The sequence below is a fragment of the Alligator mississippiensis genome, chromosome 7 (assembly GCF_030867095.1).
Source record: "Alligator mississippiensis isolate rAllMis1 chromosome 7, rAllMis1, whole genome shotgun sequence".
NCBI lineage: Eukaryota > Metazoa > Chordata > Crocodylia > Alligatoridae > Alligator > Alligator mississippiensis.
This window is the reverse complement of record NC_081830.1, coordinates 44350932-44374175: the sequence shown is the minus strand read 5'-3', so window position 1 is coordinate 44374175 and position 23244 is coordinate 44350932. Positions and strand designations below refer to the sequence as shown.

At 44.8% G+C, this 23244-nt stretch overlaps 1 protein-coding gene across 5 annotated transcripts in view; it reads left to right on the top strand.

Annotated features, from left to right (window-relative positions):
- ITM2C (integral membrane protein 2C) overlaps positions 1 to 23244 on the top strand; it is an 88729-nt gene that overhangs the window by 57600 nt on the left and 7885 nt on the right. For 3 of the 5 annotated variants that reach the window (XM_019478718.2, XM_006274166.4, XM_019478716.2), the window contains exons 2-4: positions 15968 to 16105; positions 19890 to 20087; positions 22425 to 22535. In XM_019478718.2, coding sequence (XP_019334263.1) covers positions 15986 to 16105; positions 19890 to 20087; positions 22425 to 22535 — 429 coding nt within the window. In that variant the 5' untranslated portion in view covers positions 15968 to 15985. Of the gene's footprint in view, positions 1 to 5801; positions 5910 to 5958; positions 5979 to 15967; positions 16106 to 19889; positions 20088 to 22424; positions 22536 to 23244 lie in introns of those variants that run through there. The other 2 variants (XM_059730920.1, XM_019478717.2) reach the window with 2 other exon arrangements.

Here is a 23244-nt window from a genome sequence, read left to right as displayed (position 1 = left end):
TTTAAGTGATCAGAAACTGGTTTAAACCTGTAACATGACAGAAGCTCAGTGCACATAAACTAGTTTCAAATGGCTGAAACTGGTTTAAGATAAACCTGGTTGAATGTAGTATCAGACTTATGGTTTGACCCAAATTGGTTTATGAGACTTCTGTCCCAGACTCCTTCCTGGTTCAAGTTAAATCACAGTCCTGCAGCATCCCAGCATACTTTGCAGCCCTGGCCTGGCCTGGGCTGGGCTGTCTGCTCCAGAGAGCAGGGCTGGCTCCACCCCTCTGTTCCCTATCTGGAGCAGTGAGGGCTGGCTGACAAGGGGATGGGGGAGCAAACCCCGCTGGAGATGTAGCCCAGTCTGCAGGGGTGGGGGGCTGGCCCCCACCAGACAAACCCTGACTTCTCCCATTCAAATTTATTGCTGGCTGCAACTGTGGACTACAAATCCCAGAGGCACCTGGAAGCAGGGAGAGGAAGTGATGAGCAACCCTGCAGAGTCCTGCTTATGTAATTCTGGACTGCAAATCCCAGAGACCTCAGGGGCTGCAGGAAGAGGAAGTGAACACAGCCAGCGAGCCAGGCTCTAGCACCCCCTGACTTCTGGCCTGAGCTAGTGCAGGCATGTAGATGCATTTCCTGAATCAAAGGTAAATGTCTGTTCACTTTTGTTTCAATTTAATCTGTGCAGTTTAGACTAACCTGCAAAGACTGAATCAGTTCAGCCTCAGGCTTTTTGATTGTCTGTACCTATCCTTAAAGCTTATACTTTTTTTCTGAGTCTGAGTAAGCTCCATCACTTTTTTTTTTTTGGTTTCTCAGACATACCTGCATACAGACTCTATTTGTTTTCTGTTCTCTGGAAGGGGCCCAAATGTCCAAGGTCCCTTCAAGATACCCTAGTATTTCATACATCTTTGCCTGGCCTCATGGGCATTCTGACTTACAGTTCATCTCTTCTGCAACACATGAAAGTGGTTTTGCATACCACTTTCTGGTATGCAAAACCCAAACCAGTTGCTTTTTTGTTTCCCCAAACCAGTTGCTTTTTACTTTGGGTAGCATAAGAAATAAACAGGTCTGCATTAAAAAATAAAACACTTGTATGAGTTCTTTGCCTCAGTTCTTGCCTATTCCCATGTGCTCTTTGGGCTTCAGCCAGAATAGCTGGTTTAGAGTCTAGCTCAGGGGTGGACAAAATATGGCCCACAGGCCAGATCTGGCCCACCAAGGGATTTTGTCCAGCACGTGGAAGGTCCCTGGGTCCAGGAACAGGGGACAGTCCGGGCTGTGGCATGTGTGGCCAGTCCCGCTGCCCTCGGGTGCTCAGCAGGGCTGGGTCAGCGCTCTGGCCAGACTTGCTTCTCACCAGCCCCAGCAAAAGCAGTGTCCGGGAGCAGGACAGGCAGTCAGAGTTGGGATCATGGGGCAAGATCGCCGGGTGGTGACTAGGGTTACCATACGTCTGGGTTTTCCTGGACACATCTTCATTTTAAGCCTGCTCTGGGCGGGTTTTTTTAAACCGATGTGGTGCTCCTTGCTGCCTCTGATTTTCCCCCCCCCCCGTTTCTACCAGTGGAGCACAGCAAAATCCAGACATTTGGTCAGGGCAGGAGGGCTGGGGCTGCGACAGGGCAGGGGGTTGCCTGCCCCTCCAGTGGGGGAAAGGAGCAGGGAACATTTGAGGGCAACTGGCAACTCTGTGGCCATCTGGTAGCACAGGGGCTGGTGCCTATGCTCGTCACAGGGGCTGATCCGCCAAGAAATGCTGTGGAGCGGGGAGGAGGGCCATGGCCAGGCTGCCTGGTTTGGCTTAGCAGCCCTATACCAGGGCAGGGGGTGCCACAAGCATCCCCTCCTCTTTCCTCCAGCCCAGGGTGGGGCCACTCTGCCGCTGCCTGCATGAATCAAAGCACTGTGCTGCGACGTGGTCAGGACAGGGACAACTAGGGCCCCTCCAGCAGGGCTGGGGGGCAGGAGGCTGCGGCTCGGGAGTGAAGAGCACCATCATGGCCCAGGGTGGCAGGGTACTGCAGTTTGGGAGTGAGGGGCACTGGCAGGGCTGGGGTCAGTGGGTTGGGAGTGAGGGACAGCAGCAGGGCTGGGGGGTGGCATGGCTTGGTAGTAAGGGGCATCAGCTGAGGCAGGGTACTGCCATGTCACTCTTCCCCCCCCCCCCCCCCCCCCCCCCCCTTCCCCAGTAAAGCAACAACTGTCTTCTTTTTGGATCTGGAAATATGGTAACCCTAGTGGTGACAGTGCGGGGCTGGGTCCCAGGGCAGAACCACAATCCAGTGCCCACATGTCCCTGTGATGGGTGCTGGTTTTACAGGCAGGGGCATGCAGGGATTGGATCGTGGTTCCGCCCCGGGCTCTGGCCTTGCACTATCTGTCACTGTCCCCTGATCCTGGCCCCACCCACCTGTTCCTGGATGCTGCTCCTCCCCTTCCTGTGGCCCCATCCCAGCCATCTGGCCACACGCCCTTCCTGCATGTTTCCCAGCTGGTCTCCAGGGAAATGCCAAGATTGTGGGGTGGTGCCAGTGTGGGGCCAGGGTCCAGGGTAGAGCCACCATCCACTCCCCGCATGCCCCTGCCCATGGAACCAGTGCCTGTTGCAGGGGCTTGTCAGGGACGGATCGTGGCTTTGCCCCAGGCCCTGGCCCTGTGCTGTCACAACCCTGCAGTCCTGGCCCTGCCTGCCCACCCTTCTCCTGGATGCCACTGCCTGCAGCCCCATCCCATCTGCCCGGCTTTCCAGGAGCAGAGCCATTTAGGCCAGTTCAGTGAGCTGGAGGGGAAGAGCATGCTGTGACAGTTCACCAAAGCTCACTCAGTGGTCCTTGGGCCCAAATAATTGCCACCCCTGGTTTAGATCCTCCCACATGCTCAGGGCTTTTTTTCCGAGCCTTAAAGTCGCTCTCTTTCTAGCCTATTTCCTCATCTGGTTCTGCAGCTAAAAGGGACCCTCCTTGAGTGACAGCATGCTCCCTTGTTCCTCTCTCTGGTCCCAGCTTGTTTTGCCTCTGGCTCTAGTGAGTCTATCTTTAGGCTGCGTGGTCTATAAGACCCAATGTCAATACACGATCTCTTTGTTTTGCTGTTGGAGAAATTTAGTTTCTTCAATCCCTGTATCCCTACTGAGAGGCTGGAGAAAACTGTCCATCTAGGATGCAGTTGTTCTTTTTGTTTTTCTCAGGTAAGAGTTGTTCAATTGCTGTTGTTTTTTAATGGTCAGCCTATTTGTTGATAGTCATGTTGGTGTACTCCCTGGTCTCATTTGCTCCAAAAGCAAGACTCATTTAAAGATGGTTGCAAGAAAATGAGAATGCAGCAATCAAACTGGCACTTGTAAGCAAGCATAGACAGTTTTCTCATGCTGTCACATTGCCTGCAGTTCCTGTTGATTTATGAACTCCACACTTTTATTAGGCTCTGTGTTTAGGTATTCAAACTGTAAGCTGCCAGGTTTGAATTTTTTTGCATAGCTCTTCGTTACGGCCATTTATTTGCTTTTGTCTTCACATCTGTTCAATGCAAGGCTTGAAGTTTTGTAAGAATAGCTCTATCCTATGAGTGACTTTGATGCTTATGCTAATGCCCTAAATGGTTTACTCCAAAAAAACTGTAAGGGAGGCTGGAGAAACTCCACCTGGAAGTTATCATACATCTGCCAGAAATATAGAAACATATTCTCTATCCCATGCTCGGAAGGAAAATGGAACAGCTTCTTGGTTCCAGGCTCTTTAATGAAAGGAGAAGACAAGGGGAAATTAAATTTCCTGTTTTTACTAGTTGGGAAAGATGAAAATATAATCATGGAACACTAGGTGCTAATACACGTGAAGCTGCATATTTAGCATCCTGTTGCCTTTGTCATACAGCAACAAAGCTGTGTTTTTTTTTAATTAACATGCAGTTGATTTGATATTTTAATTTACAGCATTGCAAAATGGCTAAAGGCAGGTGGTTTTGTTTCTAGGCATGTGCAATTGTATCATTTAAAGACGTGATTAGATTCATTTATAGTGACCTTTTTGCCTTCAGCTGTTGATATTCTCTTAATTACAGCAATTTTGTGGCTCATAGACATCTCAGTCAGAAAGCCATAATTTGTGCTCTCAATGGAAATGGTGCTTATGCCACCCTGTACAAACACCCTGTTCAAGTACTTTGCACAGGGAAATTGGTTGCCTTGGAAACTGTATGCAATATTTTTCCTTTTCTAAAATGAAGCATTACAAATGCTTTCCAAGCCATACCAGCCATCCAGAGCCTTAGTTTTGTTACAAGTAACAGACTTATTGTGAGTGTTGTGTGCAGCGACCTCTCCCGTTCTTACCTAAGGCAGTAGCCAATGCATTGTCTTCCGCTTAGTAGCATCTAACAATTTGCTGGTTTCACGACACTCTCTTGTTTGTAATGAGTTCTCATAATGGGATTAATGTTCCTATATAGCAGGAATCCTCTATAGAATAAGAGAGCTTGCTACAGTTCAGAAAAGCTCTTATCTGATAAATATTTAGGTCTTCTTAAATGTGCCCTTTATCTACTTTATTCATTCATCTCCCCTTTACTACTTGAAACATTCCTATTTTTTTTCCCTGAAGACCAAATTTGCTACCATTTTCTAGCTGTGAGCCTTGGATACCTATCTCACCCCTAGCTGTGAACTTCTCTGGGTTGTAATGCCTAAATATGGGAGTGGTTGACCCTCTGTGGCTTCTGCTGAGTCCGTGCTGCCACTGGGGGTGCACAGCACTGATACTGAGTGCATAGTCATGATGAAAGCCAGGCTGGACTCTCAGGGTATGGAGGCAAGGGACTGGAGGAATGGTAACTTTTTACCATACGTATGGGAAAAGAAGAATTCCATAGTGTTAGGAAGAGGAGAACATGGATTTTTGAGGTCAGAATAGGAAACATTTTTATCCTTAGGGAGCTTATCCAAAAGATTTGGGTCAGTATGTCAAAGCTTTTTTCATCATCATCACTGTCTATACAATGCAATCTCCAAAAGACACAAGTAGTTAAATGTTTTTCTTCCCAAAGTCAGTGAAGGTATTCTTAATAGAGGCAGTTATATTCCATACAGTAATTGCTAATGTCAGGACAAGTGATGATTTCACCTCTGGGGTGGGGGCATCTTGACCCTCTTTCTTTCTCTGGCTCATGCATCATGGGCTTTCTGCGATTAGAACCTGCTTTACTTTAAGGCTGCGGTGGTTGGAAACACCCTGGTTTGATTCCTGATCTACAGTGCATCAGCTATGGTATTACTGTTTAGGCAGCTGAAGGAGTCAGTTGACTTGATGGCTCATTGTTCTTCACTCCAGAGGTGTTACTGATTGCCTCTCCTTTTTAATGGTCTTGATGTTTCACTAATCAAGCTAACCTTTCTTAGGGCAATTTTGAGGTTTGCTAGCTGCTCTTGGTCTCTCTTTCACAGCCTCTTTAGCTCAGACTCCTTAGCTGTTTAGCACAGACTCTTTAGCAATTTTCAAAATCACAGATCCACTCATAGTGACCAGTCTTTAGCAGCAACTAGAGATTTAGTTTTAGTTATGCAGAAAATGTCATTTGAAGATTAGGCCCTGTCCCTGCTCTATGCAGCCATAAATCTGGAAATACCATTTTTTCTTAAATTCTGCCTTTCAAAACCAAGGTGCATCTTATATTTGGGGGAGTGTGTTATATGCAAGAAAATACTTATTGTAGCTATCAAAATGCAATTGTCTGTTGGCTATAGAATTTCCCACAGAACTGTGCCTCATTTGAATTTTCTACTGCTGTGTAATCTTTTCCTTATAGATTCATAGATGCTGGGGTTGGAAGGGACCTCAACAGATCGAGTCCGACCCCCTGCCTAGGCAGGAAAGAGTGCTGGGGTCAGATGATTCCAGCCAGATGCCTATCCAGGTATTCTCTCCTTCTGACTTTTAAAGCATCAGGAAGTTGTCTTCTATTTTAACTGCCTCGAACTTTTGAGTAAGTATTTTGAACATCTGTCAGGCTATTTCCCCTGTCCCCAAGTAAATCTAGGACAAGGGATTCTGTAGCTGTATAGCATGTTAATGTCTAAAAGCAAAGAGAGCATAGAACAAGACAATCCATTAAGCAACAGAAAATATACAAGCAAATCTGGCTGTAGGATAATTTTAGTATTACATCATTGATATGGATATATGTACTTATATTACAGCGATTGTGAATTGCACAAAAATGAAAGGGAGATGTCTTGAATCCCAAATGGAGCAGAAAGCTGAAGATTTCAGGGGAAAGTGATAAATGTGACATTTTTCTGTCTCTCTAATTAGATGTCTTTCTGGTAGAAATGAAGCACTAAAAAGAGATAAGCTTTGAAGGGCTGAGTGCCCTTAGCTCCTTTCTGGGGAGTTTGTTATATTCCTTTGTTTTGATCCGCTGGCAGCAGTTGACAAAATGAAGCAGACAGAACTGTTTTTAAAAGTCAAAAGAGACAGGTAAAAACAAAAGGGCAGGAGCTGAGTCCCTGTCCAGCTGAGACAAATATAGGTGGCAGATGATTCATGAGAGGTGGAGAGCTTGACATTGTACCGCTTTAGCTTCCTCACTTGTATTTATCTTCCCCAGCAAGTGGTCATTAGGAAGGGAAGATCGAACCAAATATCTATTTTCTCATAACCCTAGAGCAGCAGTTACAAGCCAAGCCAAAGAACGAACTAATTGGCTGTGGTTACTATGTTCATTCCTCATGCTTGGTGTTTTTCTAGGCCAAGGGTCTCCTAGGATATTGTTTGCATTTTAGAGGGGGTATGGCATTCTTCAAAGGCCTGAAGGGTATCTGAGCCCATGACCCCCTTTGGATGTCAGCAGGAATTGAGTTTTTTAACAGCCCTTTCTCCCTTAAAAAAATCTGTCTTTTCGTTAACGAAAAATCTGCCTTTTCGTTAAACTCCCCATATTCCTGAGAGATTTGCTATCCCCACGTTACAGACACAAGGGGAGGTGGCTTGTCAGAGTTGTATAGGAACCCCTGCTACAGCTGAGAACTTAGTCTGGGTCTCCTGTCTCCTAGCCCTTTGCCTTTCTGCAAACCCATCATCTTGGCTCTTCCTCCTGCCACCCTTTTGTCCCAAGCTAAGGATTGTTGCTTAGTAATCATGCTGTCCTTGTTTCTCTTCAGAGTGAATGGATGTGCTGTCTTTGTAATATTATGCTACTCACTTCTTGAGCCAGGCCTAAAGTTGGAAGGTGCATTCTTGTATTCAGGTCCTCTTTTCCTTTTGCACAGCCTTCCCTATGCTGTATTGTCTGAGATCCTCCTCTTCCTCCTCCTCTTTTGCCTCGAGTATCCCATGTCTATACAGGAAATTTGAAGCTCCCTGTGATCCTTGGTGCCAACAGCCAGTCAGTCACTTGAGAGTGGACCCAAGGAGAAGGGGAAACACTGATATGGTGTACGTGACTACGCAACTGCTCATTTTGCCTGCAAATGCATTGCTGTAACTTGGAACCTAGGGAATCTTCTCAGTTTCATGTTCCCATTCAAACATACAAACCGGTGTGGTACACGAGGCTGTGTGGCATGTATCTGGTTGTGATGCTACTACTACTTATGATTTGCTGTGATATGTTAGTAGTAAATAGTAGCTCCAGGCACAAACCAGGATTGTGATGCTGAGAGCTCTGTAAACACAGAGCAACAATGATGCTCCTTACCCTTAGGAGCTTGGCATTTTAAAACTCTTTAGCTAGACATTTATATTCAGGGCCAGGTACTGGCTCTGCTTGGAGCCACATACACATGTTCTGGGGAACCCTGCTTTATCAGCAGTCCATCTGCCCCCAGCTTGTACTCATGACCTCCCTCTCAAATAGCATGCCAACACCCCTTATCCTTAAGGAACAACTTCTTCAGACTGCTTTCTGTTACAGAACCGGATCTGTCAGATACCCTCCCCCTTCTAGTTCCCTTCAGTAATATACAGCATATTGACACCCTGTTCTGATTGTTGTAAATTGGACTTGCTCATCTGCTTAATCTTTTCCTCCCAGATGTGGGTTGCAGTGTGTGGAACATTGCCTGAGGCCCTGTGCCTTGTATTTGGCATGGGGCCTTACTCAGCCCAGCACCAGCCCTCCTCAACTGTTTCCCTATCACAATTTCCTTCAGACATCAGATCTGTCATTCCCTATAGGTCTGTTACAACACCTAGCATAATACAGCCCTGACCTGCTTACCCCCAAGGTGCTAATTCTGTGTAAGTAATAAATATTTAAACAGGATATTAGCTGGCTTGACTTCTCCCACCCAGAAGATCCAAAAAAAGAACAACACTAAACAAGGAAACAGGAATTATGGGTTAATTTTAAACATGTTCTTCTAAGTATATTGTCCTGTAATATTCCTACATGACCCCACAGCCCTTCTGACAGTAGACAAGAGCCACCCAACATTTCTGCTGTCCAGGCATACGCTCCATACTTGCGAGAAGGCAAAGTACTGTAGCATATCCAGGGCCTGATATATCCAAAGACTGGAATTTTTTTTGTGTACTTCAGTATCCTGTCTGCTGGCCAGGGCTGGCTATGTCTGCAGAGCGTGCATGCCTGCAAAACAAGGCAAAGCCTGTAAGAGTGAGTGTTCAGGCCCACCTAACTTATGCTGTCTCTTTACCCTAATGCAGTGTTGTATTTATAGTGGGATGCTTTAATGGAAGCCAAGAAACATTGGCTCCCTTGTTTACTTATGGACATTTTCTTGCTTCCTGCATGGGTAAAAATGTGTTTATGCTGTGCAGTGAGCAACATGAACTTTGTTCACAATGCAGGCCTATCCCTGATTAGTTGGCTCTTTTTTCAGCAAAGTTGTTCTGGGTTTTTTATGTTTAAATATATCTTTGAAGTAATTAAATGTGTGTTTTCCTCTGTGTGGTGACCTTCATTGTACTGCTAGATCATATGCCTTAGGTTACAATGTTGGATTAGCATTATCAGCATGTAATGAAATCCCTGGGGCATTAGGATAATGATGTAATGTCAAATACCAGACACTTCTCTGTCCGTTGAGAGCAAGTCACATGAGTCCTCGCAGCATGTGCTGTGGGTTAGTTATTAGCAAATCCCTGATGTTTGCCTCTTCTTCAGGTTAAGTTAAAGAACGAAGCCTTAAACTCAGTCTGAGCTTTCTCCTCCATGTGGCTTGTTCCTAGATGGCCTTTCTGTTGCTGGCTTCTAGGTCACTTTCTCTCCTCAGAGTTTATCTTAGGCTGGAACTAGCGAGTCTCATTTCATCGGAAGAGGCTAAACTCTGACAACCCACTATACTTGTGTTGTGTTCCAGGCAGGGGCTGCGTAATGCTGCAGTCACGTGTAAGAAATGTAGGCAAAGTGAATTTAGGAAATTTGCTGTCTCCTCCAGCCCCATCAACATCAGAATACACAGCAAAGTGCAGAGACCTGCAAGGTGAGGAGGAGTTTTGCATATCTTGACAGCATTTTTGTGAACTGAAATTACAGTGATTAAAATATACCTGTCTATAGGTCTGGGCATATTTTTTTCCTGGACAAAGTGTTTAAGTTTAATAAAAGGTGCAAAAGTAGAATACCTTACCAAGATCCCCTAGTAAAATTTCCATCCAGAAAAAGTTTTGAAGAGCAGATACTGCACACAGAACAAATTTTACTAAAGGAGTTTATAACAAGAAGAGTAGCTGGCTTAGTGAATTTTTAGTGTGCATCAACACACACAGGTGCCTTTTCCTTGCATAGATTTCTTGCATGTGAGAGATCAAGACATATGTTTAACTCTGAGTTCATATACTTGCTCCTTGATATACGTGACTTGTGCTTGATTCTTGTTTCTGGAAAACTTTACTCTCCATATTAAATGTTATTAAACTAACATTTTCCAATACCAGGTATATGAAAGGTAGAGAGGATAATAGTTCTGCAAAACTTGTAGTAAAGCCTCTAGTGCTAGCATGGTGTTAGCTAGCAATTGACACCAATGTACATACCTAAATTGACACCATGTATATATATTGGTGTCAATTCATGGCTGTTCTGCCACCAGGAGGCAGGTTTGTCTTTAACCAATATACAGAAAACTAGTCCATTCTACCGCAGAACACACGAAGCACACTTGCTGACATCATGCTAGCACTATGTATATCTGAAAAGATAACAATTAACCATGATAAGGCAAGACGTGTTGTAAAAGTCACCTACTGGAACAGTCATCTGATCTTGTATCTAAATTAGCTCAATCCAGCAGATTAAAGATCACCAGACAAGAAGTGGTATTAGTCACCATGAAGAAGCTGTAATTGCAAAGGCAATAAATGTCACCTGGCACCTGTCCCTTGGTCTGGATTTTGCTTTAGCTGTGGAACCTCTTGGGGTGGGAGGAAGAGGGAAAACAGTAAACAGCGTATCTTCCTGGCAGTGCACTCAAAACAAGGACGCTTTACCACAAGGGTGGGCAAAATGTGGCCCGCGGGCCAGATCTGGCCTATCAGCTCATTGGATCAAGCCCTCAGGTAGGCACCCACCAATTTAATTGTATCTGGCCCCACCAGTGGCTGCCCCTGCTGCCCTCTGCCTGGGACCGATTCCTGCCCGCTTCTGCCTGGGGCAGCATGTGCTGTGCTCCCAGCCTCCCCCACAAGAGGCCAGCAGGCACAGCTTCCAGGCAGGGCTGCTGCTGCCAGGAAACTTCTGGGATACTCCTCCTCCGACAGTTGAATAGTGAGTTTGCATTTCTGACACAGGAAGAAGCCATTTTTCTGAGAATGTATCTAGTCTGGGACTTTCCTAGTGACATCTCAATGGAGGAAGCTGTAGGCACTTTTCCCCCAACCTGGTGGTGTCCTTGTTCTGAGTGCACTGCCAGGAAGATGCGCTGTACACTGTTTCCCCTCTTCCCCCCCACCCCAAGAGGTTCCATGCTGTGCCACAGCTGAAGCAAAATTCAGACCAAGGGTCAAATGCCAGCTGGCATTTATTGGCCTTGCAATTACAGCTTCTTTGTGGCAACTAGTACTGCTTCTTGTCTGGTGATCTTTAATCTGTTGGGTTGAGCTAATTTAGATACAAGGTCAGATGACTGTTCCAGTAGGTGACTTTTACAATGTGTCTTGCCTTATCATGGTTAATTGTCATCTTTTCACTGAAGTGTTAACCTTGCTGGTTAAGCCTTATGTCACCAGCATGTGACTGCTGGCAATTTTTTCTTTCCTTGCTTGCCTTTATTTTCTTCATTTCCTTTTTTCATGCTCAAAAAGCACTGGGAAATAATCCCTGCCCCCTCCTACCACCCTCCCCCCCCCATAAAATACCAAGCATTTTTGGTTTATTATTACAGAGATGCTTTGGAGAGACCAGAATTAATCTTGTCCTGTGCTTGTGCTAGAGCAGCAGTTCTCAACCCGGGTGCCATGATAATCTGCTGGGGTGCTGCAATGATGGCACCATTGCTTCTGCTGCTGCTGCTGCCACAGGATGAAACTGTCCCACTGGCCTTTCATTTTCAGAAGACACATTGGAGCCAAACTGAGAAGCAGTTGCAATAGAAAGGCGTGTCTGCCTGCATTACACTGGGCTGCAGCTTTTCCCGGTTTGGCTCTGATATGCCTCCTGCAACCAGAGATGCACAGGACAGTTCCACCTGCCTGTGCAGGGTCGGACCCGGCAGAGCTGTGGCAAGGGCTTCTGTCCCAGCTGCTTCCCGGTCTGGCTTTGCAAGAGGCATGCAGTGTAGTTCCACCTGGCCATAGTGGTGGGAGTGGGTTGAGTATAATTTAACAATAAGGATTGGATCAATCAACAATGTATTAATTCATGATATCATTGTATTGCTTATAATATTCATAATATATTAATTATTTAATAGGGTGCTGTTTAATTCTAAAGTTTTAGAGGGGGACTTGGCTCTGTAAAAGTTAAGAACCACCGGACTAAAGAGAGCAGCATGCTGGACTGCGCCTGTGACAGAGCAGGTATGTTCTTTGCCCTGTCGGAAAGGCAAGTCAAGAAAGGAGCGGACCCATTTCTGTTGTGTTTAGGTGTTAGCAAAGGTCTGTCTTCTCCAGCCCCATCAATATCAGAATATGCAGCAACGTGCAGAAACCGACAATGTGAGGAGGAGTTTCACAGAGCACAATTTTTTTTAAAAGTGAGACTGTTTTGTCCTTTGCTGTGCATTACCTCTTAGAGCAATCTGGCAGCCTTTGTGGGGTATTTACTAATGAATATTAACATTTTTCTCAGCTACTGTTGCTCAAGTCTTGGTTGATTTCTTCCCCTTCCGTCTTTGTACTATTTCTGTGGTGACTAATATCTAGGGAAGCTGTTTTGTCAAGGTACTTGACATGTAACATGGCTTTTCCCACACATTGGCATTTTAGGTAGATCCTTTGACCTCCCTTATGAATGTGATATTTTTGTTGCCTATAATATTTGCTGTTTTTAACACTGCCCTCTGCAATGGGAGAGAGCTTAAAATAGCAGCATTCTTCCTCATTATCTTCTTTGCTGGAGGAGCAGTGAAGAATTGATTATGCCAGTGCCCAGTGCGGGGGAGATCTGCAATATACTGGGGAGTTGCAAAATGAGTGTGGGGGAAGAAATTTAGATTAGCTTCTGCTGAGGGTGTGTGGGGATTGCACTTTATCTGAGGCCATTCAATTTTCTTGTCTGCTGATATACTGCTCTGAATGCATTGTTTTGGAAGTACAATGTCTGTCCTGTATTGACAGGTAAGCACCCGTGCAGTGCTAGAGTCCTCTTCCCTATCCTGATAAAGCTATGCACTACAAGTGGTGAGAAGGATCATGTAGGATCCAGCGGCTCTGGTAAAGGCATAATTCCACAAAGCTTTCCAGCTAGGAAAATGAAAGCTTCCTGAGCAGCACAATGAGAAATGAGGGGTGAGAAGAAGGCATTGACTTTACCCCATTAACTCAAACCCTGCCTTCCACAGCCATAAATAGTGCAAAACTGAAGCTAGCAGTTTAGGGATACCTAACTTGAAGGCTGGGCAGAGAAGGGATGGGGTTGTTAAATACTTAGTGATAGCTTTCTGATTCTGTCTAGCCCTTGCCATAGACACAAGGTAAAGCAACTATTAGACTGCTTTAACATACATCAGCTGGCAGTTGTCCCTTAGACTGCAAACAGATGTTGCCTTTGTGCTGCCATAAAAAATCCTGCAGGGGAATTCCTAGGGTGCACAGAATTGGGCCTCTGAAGTGCCAGGAGTGCCTGCCCAGGTTCCCCTGCTTACAGAGGCATGCCCTGAGTTGGGGTGGAGCAGCACAGTGCATATGCTCAGGGAATCTCCTGCTGGGGGAATCCCAGGGCCAGTGTTTGCAAGAGGGGAAACCTGGGGTTCCCATCTTTGCACTTGTCCTTCAGGATTGGGCCCTGGAATCCCTGGCCTGACCCTGCTGGGAAATGGGTGAGGTCTGTGTCATCCAGGGAAGCTGATTGGCTGTGCTGGTACATCATTGATTCCTGATGTGCCAACTGATCCCTCTCTAAGAATAATGTCTGTTTATAGCATGGAAGTCTTCTTTCCTCTCCTGATAAACCTATGCACTGGAAGTTGAGAAGGATCATTTAGAAACCAGCAACTCTGGTAAAGGCATGTTTTCAAGAAGCTCTCCAACTAGGAATATGAAACCTTCCTGAGCAGCACAAAGAGAAATGAGGGGTGAGAAAAAGAAAGCATTGATTTTTACCCCATTAACTCAAACCAGATGGAGAACTGTCTTCCACAGCTGTGAAAGTTTGGCTTAGTCAGTAGTCCTCTTGTCTGTGGAAAAAAAGCTTAAGACCTTGGGTTAACCTACTGTTGTCACTGCAGTTCAGGAACAGAGGAAGGTTGATGGGTGGTTTTCAAGCCTATACTCTTTTTATGGCTGTAGTAAGAAGAAGGGTATTTCAGCAGCTCTCATTATGGCTTGCTAGCTTTGCAGTTTGCACTATATCATTCCCTTACTGCTCTTGGCTAAATCTTACCTTTTATCCTTTTGGCAGCTTTTAAGTTATAATAATATTATGTTTTCAACTGCAGTTTATGTCATGCGAGAGGATGTGCGATGTTGGCATGACCTTGGCAGCAAGGTATTGGTCGTATTCTTGTCCTTCTAGGCTGTTTTGCAGAGGATCATTTATTCTCATCTAAGTTCTAGAAGATGCAAAAATGAGTTAGATTTTAAGGTATTTTGAGTATTTTCTTCCCAGTAGTAACTTTCTTCAGGCCAGCCACAGTCTAAGTATCCTTTTATGAAATGCTTTGGATTAGCTCTTGAGATGCATTCAGTCCTTTTAGGAGGAGTCCTTACTGCTCCACAAAGAAAGTTTAATTTCAAGTGTGAGCAGTTTAATTTCAAGTAGCTGTAAAGTCTTCCTGTTGGAAATTTGTGCACTAGTATGTTAGCCTCTTGACTTTTGTTTTTTAAAATCAGAATCCAAATGGTCCCCTTGTCCTTAAATTCATTATTTTAGAATGGAGTTTTTTAGTCAGGAATTGCCGGTTTGGACACGACCATTGGACGGCTTAGTCCCGAGGTGGGCAAAATGGCCAATCCGGCCAGCAGCCAGACTCCATTTCCCAGCAGCCTCTGCCTGCATGGCTGGGGCCGGTCTCCATGGAGACCCCAGCTGCAGCTGTGGGGGAAATATCGAGGCTGGGGTTGCCATGGAGACCAGCTGCAGCTGTGCTGGCAGCATGTGCGGCAGAGCACAGCAGGGGGCTGCTCCAGAGCCACTGGGATCTTGCGATAGGGGCAGCTTGGCCTGGGGCCGGGGCAGAGTTGTGATCTGTAGCTTGCATCTTCCGAGGCAGGGGTGCTCAGGCAGGAGATTGCAGCTCTGCCCTGGCTCCAGCAGCGGTGACAGCCTGGTCTGGAGCAGGGGCAGAGCCACCATCTCCTAGTTGCGCGTCCCTGCCCAGAGTGCGCAGGCTACAGATCGCAGCTCTGCCCTGGCTCCAGAGCAAGCTGCTCCCATCACAAGATCCCAGTGGCTCCAAAGCAGCACCCTGCCCTGATCTGCCACATGCTTTCCCGGTGTGCTGGGGCTGGTCTCCATGGCAGCCCCAGCCTTGAGCTGCCCGCCCCCCTCTCCCCCCCCAGCTGCAGCTGGGGTCTCCATGGAGACTGGTCCCAGCCATGCACAGAGACAGCTGGGAAATGTCAACCAGATTGACAGTGTCAACCAGATCTGGCCCTTGAGCCATATTTTGCCTGCCTCTGGTCTAGTCCAATATTCTGTTTCCATGGGTGAGCAGCCTCAAGTGCTTCAGAGGAAGGGGCTGATGTTTCTGAAGGGAGCAGTTATTCAATAACTTATGCTCACACAAGGTCCCTTCTGCCACTGGAAGAGATTGAATGATGCAGAGAAATATATTTTATTTCCCTTTCTTCTTTGTTCTAAAATGTGTGTACCCTAAAGGTACATTAAATGTGAGGTGGTGGAATATATTGCTGGAAGTGGGGTTGTCTGCATGGTACCCAGCAAAAGGCAGCTCTTTAAGGCAAGTGAAATTGCTGTCATGTAGTTTATTTTCTCGAAGGGCTTTCTCTACAAAATGCCTCATGTTGATTTTCATATTTCCAAAGGCACTGGTGCAGTGGGAAAGCCTGTAGGTTTATCAACCAGCTTATGCTATACCTGCTGTTTATGCAGTTTTCCTTTTGGTTCTTATTTCTTGATTCTTATTTTGAATAAATGAAAACCCTTACTCCAGAATCAGACCAGCTTGTTGAGAGCAAAGTAATACAAAAGAAAAAGGTATGAAACGTGTATTAGTCCTTATTGCCACACCTGCTGGATGATGCTGTGACATACAAGAGTGCCTTGAGAGACCCTGATTTTCATTTCATTGATTGTGCATCATAATACCTGCGTAGGCTGTAAATAATATGTTGCTGCTCTTCTGATCCCCTCCTACAGCATCTGACTCATGTTTTTGTCCTTTGCTTTCACAGGAGGAGCAGCCTCCCCCAATGCAAACCAGGAGGTCGTCTCTCAGTGGGGTGTGCTACTTGACTATAGGCCTCATTGTTTTGCTTCTGGGCCTTGTGTTTGCCTCCATGTACGTGTACAGATATTTCTTCATTACCCAGGTACAGTACATTCTGGAGGGTCCACAACATCTGCTTCATTTTTAAAATAATTTATTATTGTCTGTTTATGTAATGCAAGTGCAGCTGCACAAGTGGACAAGAAGAGAGTCCCTGGACCTTGTCTTGAAGAGTTTGCAATCTAAAAAACCTCTCCAAAGCCAAAAAAAAAAAAAAAAGTCTTTATACTGATTAAAACATTAGTACAGGGAAAAAAACAGAAGAAAGGAAATGGAGAATGCATTTTATTTTATGTTCCTTTATAACTTGTTGTAGGCTGCCACTTGCTCTTGACCTCTGTGCTTGCATACACCTATAGAAACGTTAGTGTGTATGGACATACGGTGAGACTGGCTATACATACACTGTATAACTGAATATCAGGAAAGCATGTTCCCAAACTCCTTCTGTTATGCCAGGCAGAAGGCAGGGCAGAGTGGTGCCTTTGAAACTAACTGGTTCACTGCAGTTTGGGCTTCCAAAGGCAACAACCTACTTCATTAGCTGCTATGAATTATGAATTGTATTATTCCATAAAACATAAAAAGCCCTTTCAGTTCTCCATTGGAAAACAAAATTTTACAGCTGTTTGTCATAAACCATTTTTAAAGAGTGTATTGGGGAAATAGCAGCAAATGGGAAGAAGAGGGAGTTTAGGCTCTAAGGGAAAGTAGGCTGTTTTAGAGCACACCTAGAACAGCAGGATTTGGGAACTGTTGCAGTACATGTAATAAATGGTGCTATTCATAAAGCACACTGGAAAAGACTACTGAAAATGTAGATGGGGTTTTCCAAAAAGCCAAACAGTCCAATTTCTATTGAATTAGGTAACTTCTATTGACTTGTGCTGCTTTGAAAATCCCAGGCTAAATACAGAGCAGGCATTGATGTAAAAGTTAAACAGTAGCTGCTTAATCCATTGCAAAATATTTCAGAGAGTCAGCTCTTCTTAAAAAGGGGGTACATCACTTCCCCCTTCCCCTGCAAAAAAGGCTGAGCCACACAGGGTCCACACAGTTGCCCTTCATTCTAGCAAGGTAGGAAGGGGTATATGTATTGTTGGCTTTATTTTATTTGCTTTACTGTGGCATTTCAAGGTCTTAACTGAAATAAGGGCCCTAAGGTACCAGGTGCTTTATAAGAATAGTCAGAGAGATGGTCCCTGCTTTTTTTTAGGACCTTAAAAACTCGGAGACGTGTGAAGGTGCAGCAGCTTCCCCAAGATTTCTCAGTGGGTACAGAGCTGCGGTGAGAGTACAGCTTCCTTTACACCCAGCCCTCCATCATAACATGAAGTAACTCAGAGATGAACATGGGGATTTTTTCTGAAGTTTCCTCATGTTCTGCTTTAGGGCAACAGAGGTGATCATTTCAGCAATGAAAAGCTGCTATTCAATTAGTACATTTCCTAGAACTGATTTTGAGGATGAGAGTGCAATTTTTTTCCCTATCATTCTTCTGTTAAATATAGCTTTTGGTGTCTATTTGACTAGGGGTCCATTCAGAAATAATTGATTTCTGAGGCAGAGGGAAATTAGCTCATGCATGGTCATTATTTCAGGGTGAGCACAGCCTGCTATTTTGGTCTTGGTCTGGAGAATTTCTGACTCTGGCAGTGCCCAGCTGCTGCAGCTTATGGGAATGCCCTCATGCAGTGTCTTCAGAGGGCTTAGTGAGAGGTCAGATCATGGAGGGAGACTCTAGAATCAGGGAGAGAAGTGATGGACCCGCAGGGTAGACAAAGGTAGGAAAGCTTCAGTAGGTTCTGTGCTTTATTTTCTCACCTTCTGAAGCCTTAGATTCAAATTCCCATTTGTATCTTTTTTGCAATTTGTCCACATTAAAAAAAATTCAGTTCTGGCCTGGCTCATGATTGACTTTCAACTCAAAGGAGGCTCAAGCCCAAGGTGCGATAGTGGAATGTAGGTGGGGGAGCTGTGTGTCTCATAGCAAAGTGGTGAGTGTGACTCTCCCCACCCCCAGACATCTAAATGGGCATACAGATTCTGATCCTGCTGCAACAATTAGGAGCCAAAGTGTGATCCTGTTCCACCCTGCATGGGTCTTTGAAAAACCATTAACACAAAAGCTGAGTGGGTCCTACTTCTTTGCCGCTTTTTTGTTATTTAGTCTTAATGCTAAGATAAAGGAATGCCACACTAATGATTTCTCAGGGACTGAAGCAGGGTGGAACAAGATTGCATTTAAGTGCCTAAATTCACCTAGTTGGCATGGAGTCTGGCCCTAACTTTATATTTCTTTTCAGAAAAAAAACAAAACAAAAAAATCCTTTCTCCATCTGAGGAAGGAGGATGCTTAGCTTTTTTGCTAGCAGTAGTTTTGGACAGAAATGCCCAACCATAGCTCCAGAGTACTTCTGTGATCAGAATGACTATCTGATGCACAGCTATTACTAAATTAATTTTCTGAGAACTGCAAGGTGTATTGTGTCTCTAGTCCAAGATTTGTGTTTCCAGCACTTATCCACTCAGCGGTCTAGTCTTTTTATGGGCTCCCCTGCTCACTAAATTTCCTTGCTGCAAAATTAATTTCTAATCTTCATTTTCAGATATATCACCACTCATTTATCAATGCACTTTAACCTTTTTGACAACCTTACGATTGTTTTCACCACCCCCTTCAATTTAATGCCTATACACAGATTTGCTGTTTTCTGCTTTTACTTTTTGCAAACAAATGTACGTCATGTGAGGCAAGCTATGTTTCAGCAGGGTGATGGATAATGTCCAGCATCAGTGACATCCAGACAAAAGGTAATCTGCTTGCTGGATGGCACTGTGAAGTGTTAACATTCAGTTGTGGCCAATCATTTTGGCCACCATGCCACAAGTTAAGCCCCTCTCCTCTTGCCTGGTGCTGCTCTGAAGCCCTTCTGCCAGAGGCATGCCTAAAAGTTTGCTCCCTGGACCATTGGAATGGAGATAGGAGCTGTCATGTGTGCAGAGTGGAGCAGAGGCAGGATGCTGTTGCGAGAGGAGGGGTTACTGCCAGGAGGCAGGTTGACCCTTCCCTAGCTGTGGCTGGAGGGCTAGGGAAGGGTTAACCTGGCTCTCGGCAGTGATACCTGGCACCACCTCTCGCGAGCAGAGTTCTGCCCCCAGTCCACTCCACATGCGGTAGGCTTGAGTCCCCCTTCCTCCATTCCTGTGCCTCCCTTGACTGAGTGCCTGGGAATTGCGTGCCTCCTGCCTCGTGTAGCAGCTGCCCATTGTTGTAGGTGTGCCACCCTCATGTGATCTGTTCAGAGCTTTGTTGACAGCTTCATCGTGTGCTGCTTTCATAACCAAAGTGAACCCTGATGGTGAGGTTTGCAGAGCTCAAAGCCCTACCCAACAGCAGACCCTTCTTGTGGTGAATGTAGATGTTATGAAACGTGGGCAGTGAAATAGGAAATTCCAATTTGTTTTGAAACCTTTCAATATACAAACTGCAAGTTCATGCACAACAAGCCTCTGCTTTAAGCGCACCAGTTCTGTGAGGGAAAATAGCCTTGCATTCAAGCAGTTGTGTTCTTATTGAGTCTGTTAAATAGATGTGAGGACCAGGATCGTATAGCTTCTATAAGACTCAAGATAAAAATCATAAAAATAGACTAATAAGGCTTTTTGCAGCACCCTGACCAAATGACATGCTTCTCTACAGATGTCCTCAGTCACATGCATGAAACGTAAGCTAGATTTCTTTCTTTCAGCTTTTACTTTTAGTGTGGCCCTGAATCTGGAAGATAATGGTGTGTGCATGTGTGTGTATCTCTGTTTTGATGTAGTTTCCCCAGCTTCCCCGGGAGAGCGTGTTCCACTGTGGTGTCCTCTACGAAGACTCCCTTTATTCTCCATTCAAGGGGCAATTGGAGTTGCACGAGGATGTGAAGATTTACATCGAAGAGAACTATGAACAGATCAATGTCCCTGTGCCCCAGTTTGGAGGGAGTGACCCTGCAGACATAATCCATGATTTCCAGCGGGTAAGACACTTCTACGGATGACAGCTTCTCTGTAGCGCAGCATAATGTAGAACTGGAATGTGAGAGCAGATATGCCAGCAGAGAATAATGGTCTACCCAAATCTTGCCTCTGGCTGTGGAAAATACCAGATTCTGTGGAGGAAGCCACCTGATGGCATAATAATAAATCATAGAGGAAACTTGTTCCTGTATCCTCCTTGTCAGTGATTGTATTATGCCCTGGAGCATGCACACAGTTACTCTTTGCAATATTAATTTAGCTAGTGTCACTACAGAAGGTAATCTTGCTTCACATGATCTTATTTGGAACTTCCCAAGCTATTTGACTCCCAATCCTTGAACAGGGAGCTCCTCTAATTAATTGGTTGCTTTAAGTCATTTATTATCTCTCTCAAATTTTCCTTTTTGATTGCATGGGTTTGAGGGCAGGTTCGTTCCTGCCTGTGATAGAAGAGAGCTGAGCTCTGTAACACAGGTGATCCCTCCCAGTTCTAGGTTCCTATGGATGAATCTTTTAGCTCTAGTTGTAGTCTGTGTCCTGACCATGTTCATAAGATCTGGACACTTTGGTCTTCCCCAGGTGCTGCTGCGTTCTAATTGAAGTTAAAAGAAACCCCAGTTTTTCACTGCTTTTTATTGGGCAGAAATCTTCCAGCATCCATTGGCACCAGTTCATAATTGACTAGAGGGGTTTTTATCAGGTGTTGGATTGTTCAGTCTTGTGAGGACTAAGTGGCCTCTGCTTTAGGTGCCAGACCCAGCACCCCAAACAACAAATTTGTATCCCTCCTATGGCTATGCAAAGCCACAGCCCTTAAACTAATCAGTTGGAGAAGATACAATGTGGGCAGATGGATACAAAGGAGGCTGTCTGTAAATCCCACAAATTCTGCAGCTAACCTGTTTGCCAGCCTCCCACAAGAAGGACATGAACATATTCTATGAAGGCTTTTTTTCTCCCCTCTTCAGTTGTGCTCGGCTTGCATATATATAAATCAAGCTGCACTTTGGAAAATAAATTCTAATAAAGAGAAGTTCCATGGGGCATAGGAGATTTAGGAAAGTTCTGGATCCCAATGAGTCCTTTGCAGTTACTCTTTTCTGTGTAGGTGCTGCTCTTCTGATAGCTAAGGCAGTGGGCAACAGCAGGGGCTGTGGTCTCATGCATCTGAAACTCAGTGACTAACGTTGAACCTAGGCATCTCACACTTTTCCCTGCAGTACTCTGGAGTGCATGACTGAAATATGTGGCCTTCTTTATAATTTCTAGTTTTGATCTTCACAATTTCTTTCCCCTTGCCCAGTAACAACCTGTCTTTTTGCCATTCTTTCCTTGTATTTTAGCTTCAACTTTCTGCTAATTACTGTTACAGTGGAACATGGCGTTACTAGTCCTCTGGAAAGGGAATTGGTGGACTGTTGCAAGTTCATTTTAATTTCCTTCTACCCAGATGTGGACTTAGGCCAGGGAATGATTTTCTGAGGTCTGCAAGCAGTAGAAGACTAGCTCCTAAGCATGTGAAAATACTCATAGTTCCATTGACTTCATCAGGCTGAGCATAATTTACAACAGATTGAAGATCTCGGTCATAGATGACCAGTGGAACCTAGCTGTTTTTTTCCCCCCACAAAGAAGCCTTGTTGGTAGTGTTATAGTCCACACTGTCTTAGTATTATAAATGTCTGCTACCACCATGCCCTCCTCTCTATCTCCACATATGTACTTGTGCACTTAAATTCTTACTTTCACTCTTTTGAATGCAACATTAAACAGGAACTGCGCGTCAACCAGGAAGAAGCAGGAGATGATGATATTTTGGTGGTATGGAAGTTGAAGGGTGGCAGGTAAATCTGTCATAAGTTGGTGTTTCTGACCTTGGAAACTTTGATTTTTGTGCTTAATCACCATAGAGAAGCACAGGTCAGCCCCAGATCACAGTAATTAAGTGCAGCGCAGAGTAGCAATGGAATTTAGCCCAAGACAGAGGTTTAACATGTAGGTTAAATATATATATATTGGCAGTAGGTAGGAGCCATAGGTATGGTTGGACAATGCAGAAAGGGATTGTCAGAGCAGATGAGGAAAGATAACGCAGGTCAATAAAGAAACTTGACGCTGTTTTAAGTGGCATTTCTCCAAACAGTTTGACTCCAAAGGATTTCTTTGGAAGGTTTTTGTTTAGTTCCCATCAAGGGTTCTGTGTTGGTGTGTGTTTTTTTTCATTCTCCATTCCTCCCTTCTGCACAGATCACCCCTTGCCTCATTTCTTACAGATTTTTAATTTTCCAATCTCTCTCTCTGGAGTGAACAGCAAGGTCTCTGTGTTTTGAACCTAGGGACTGACAGCCTATCATGACATAGCCCTGGATAAATGCTACGTGATTGAGCTGAACACCACCATTGTGATGCCACCTCGCAACCTGTGGGAGTTGCTGGTCAATGTGAAGGTACGAATTTCATGCTTGTCTCCACTTTTCTGCTCTCACTTTCCCTGGCTTGTACTTGCTGTCTAAAGCCAGTTGGAGTTCTACAGGGATCATGCCAAAATATCAAATTAAAAATCCTTGTTTTGTGTCCCAAGTATTTTCAAAGTGCCTCCATATGTATGCATGCTTGCAAGAGACATTTTATCTCAGATCATGTCTTGCTTTCCTCTGTTTCCCTGTAGCCCCATTGATTTAATCAAATGTAATCACACAGTACATGATCTACTGTTCAGATCAGGACACGGTATTCATAAATGATTGCAGGCAGTTACAAATCAGCCACAGGTTTGGGGGGTTTTTTTATAATCCAGTGTAATCAATCCCAAAAAGCAAGGTTATATACATTGACAGAGAAGTGTAAGGATAAGAGAGATGTACACGAACACTGGTTACAGTCCTTAAAAATGTCTGCTTGACAACCAAAGGCCACAGATTTCCTTTTACACAACAGGAGGGGTCTGATTCCTTGAGGGTGTACAAAACAGGAACCAGTGTGTAAATTTTTTTTTCAGGGCTTAATGCCAAGTTACATATAACTTTTTTTTTAAAGTTATTGCTCTGTGGCTATGTTTTGTATGTTGCTTTACAGCTGCGTAGTGCTACAGTGATGTAGCGATCACGTGGGTCTACACATGATTGTCAGCTATGTTGCCATAGCAGCATGCTCCCC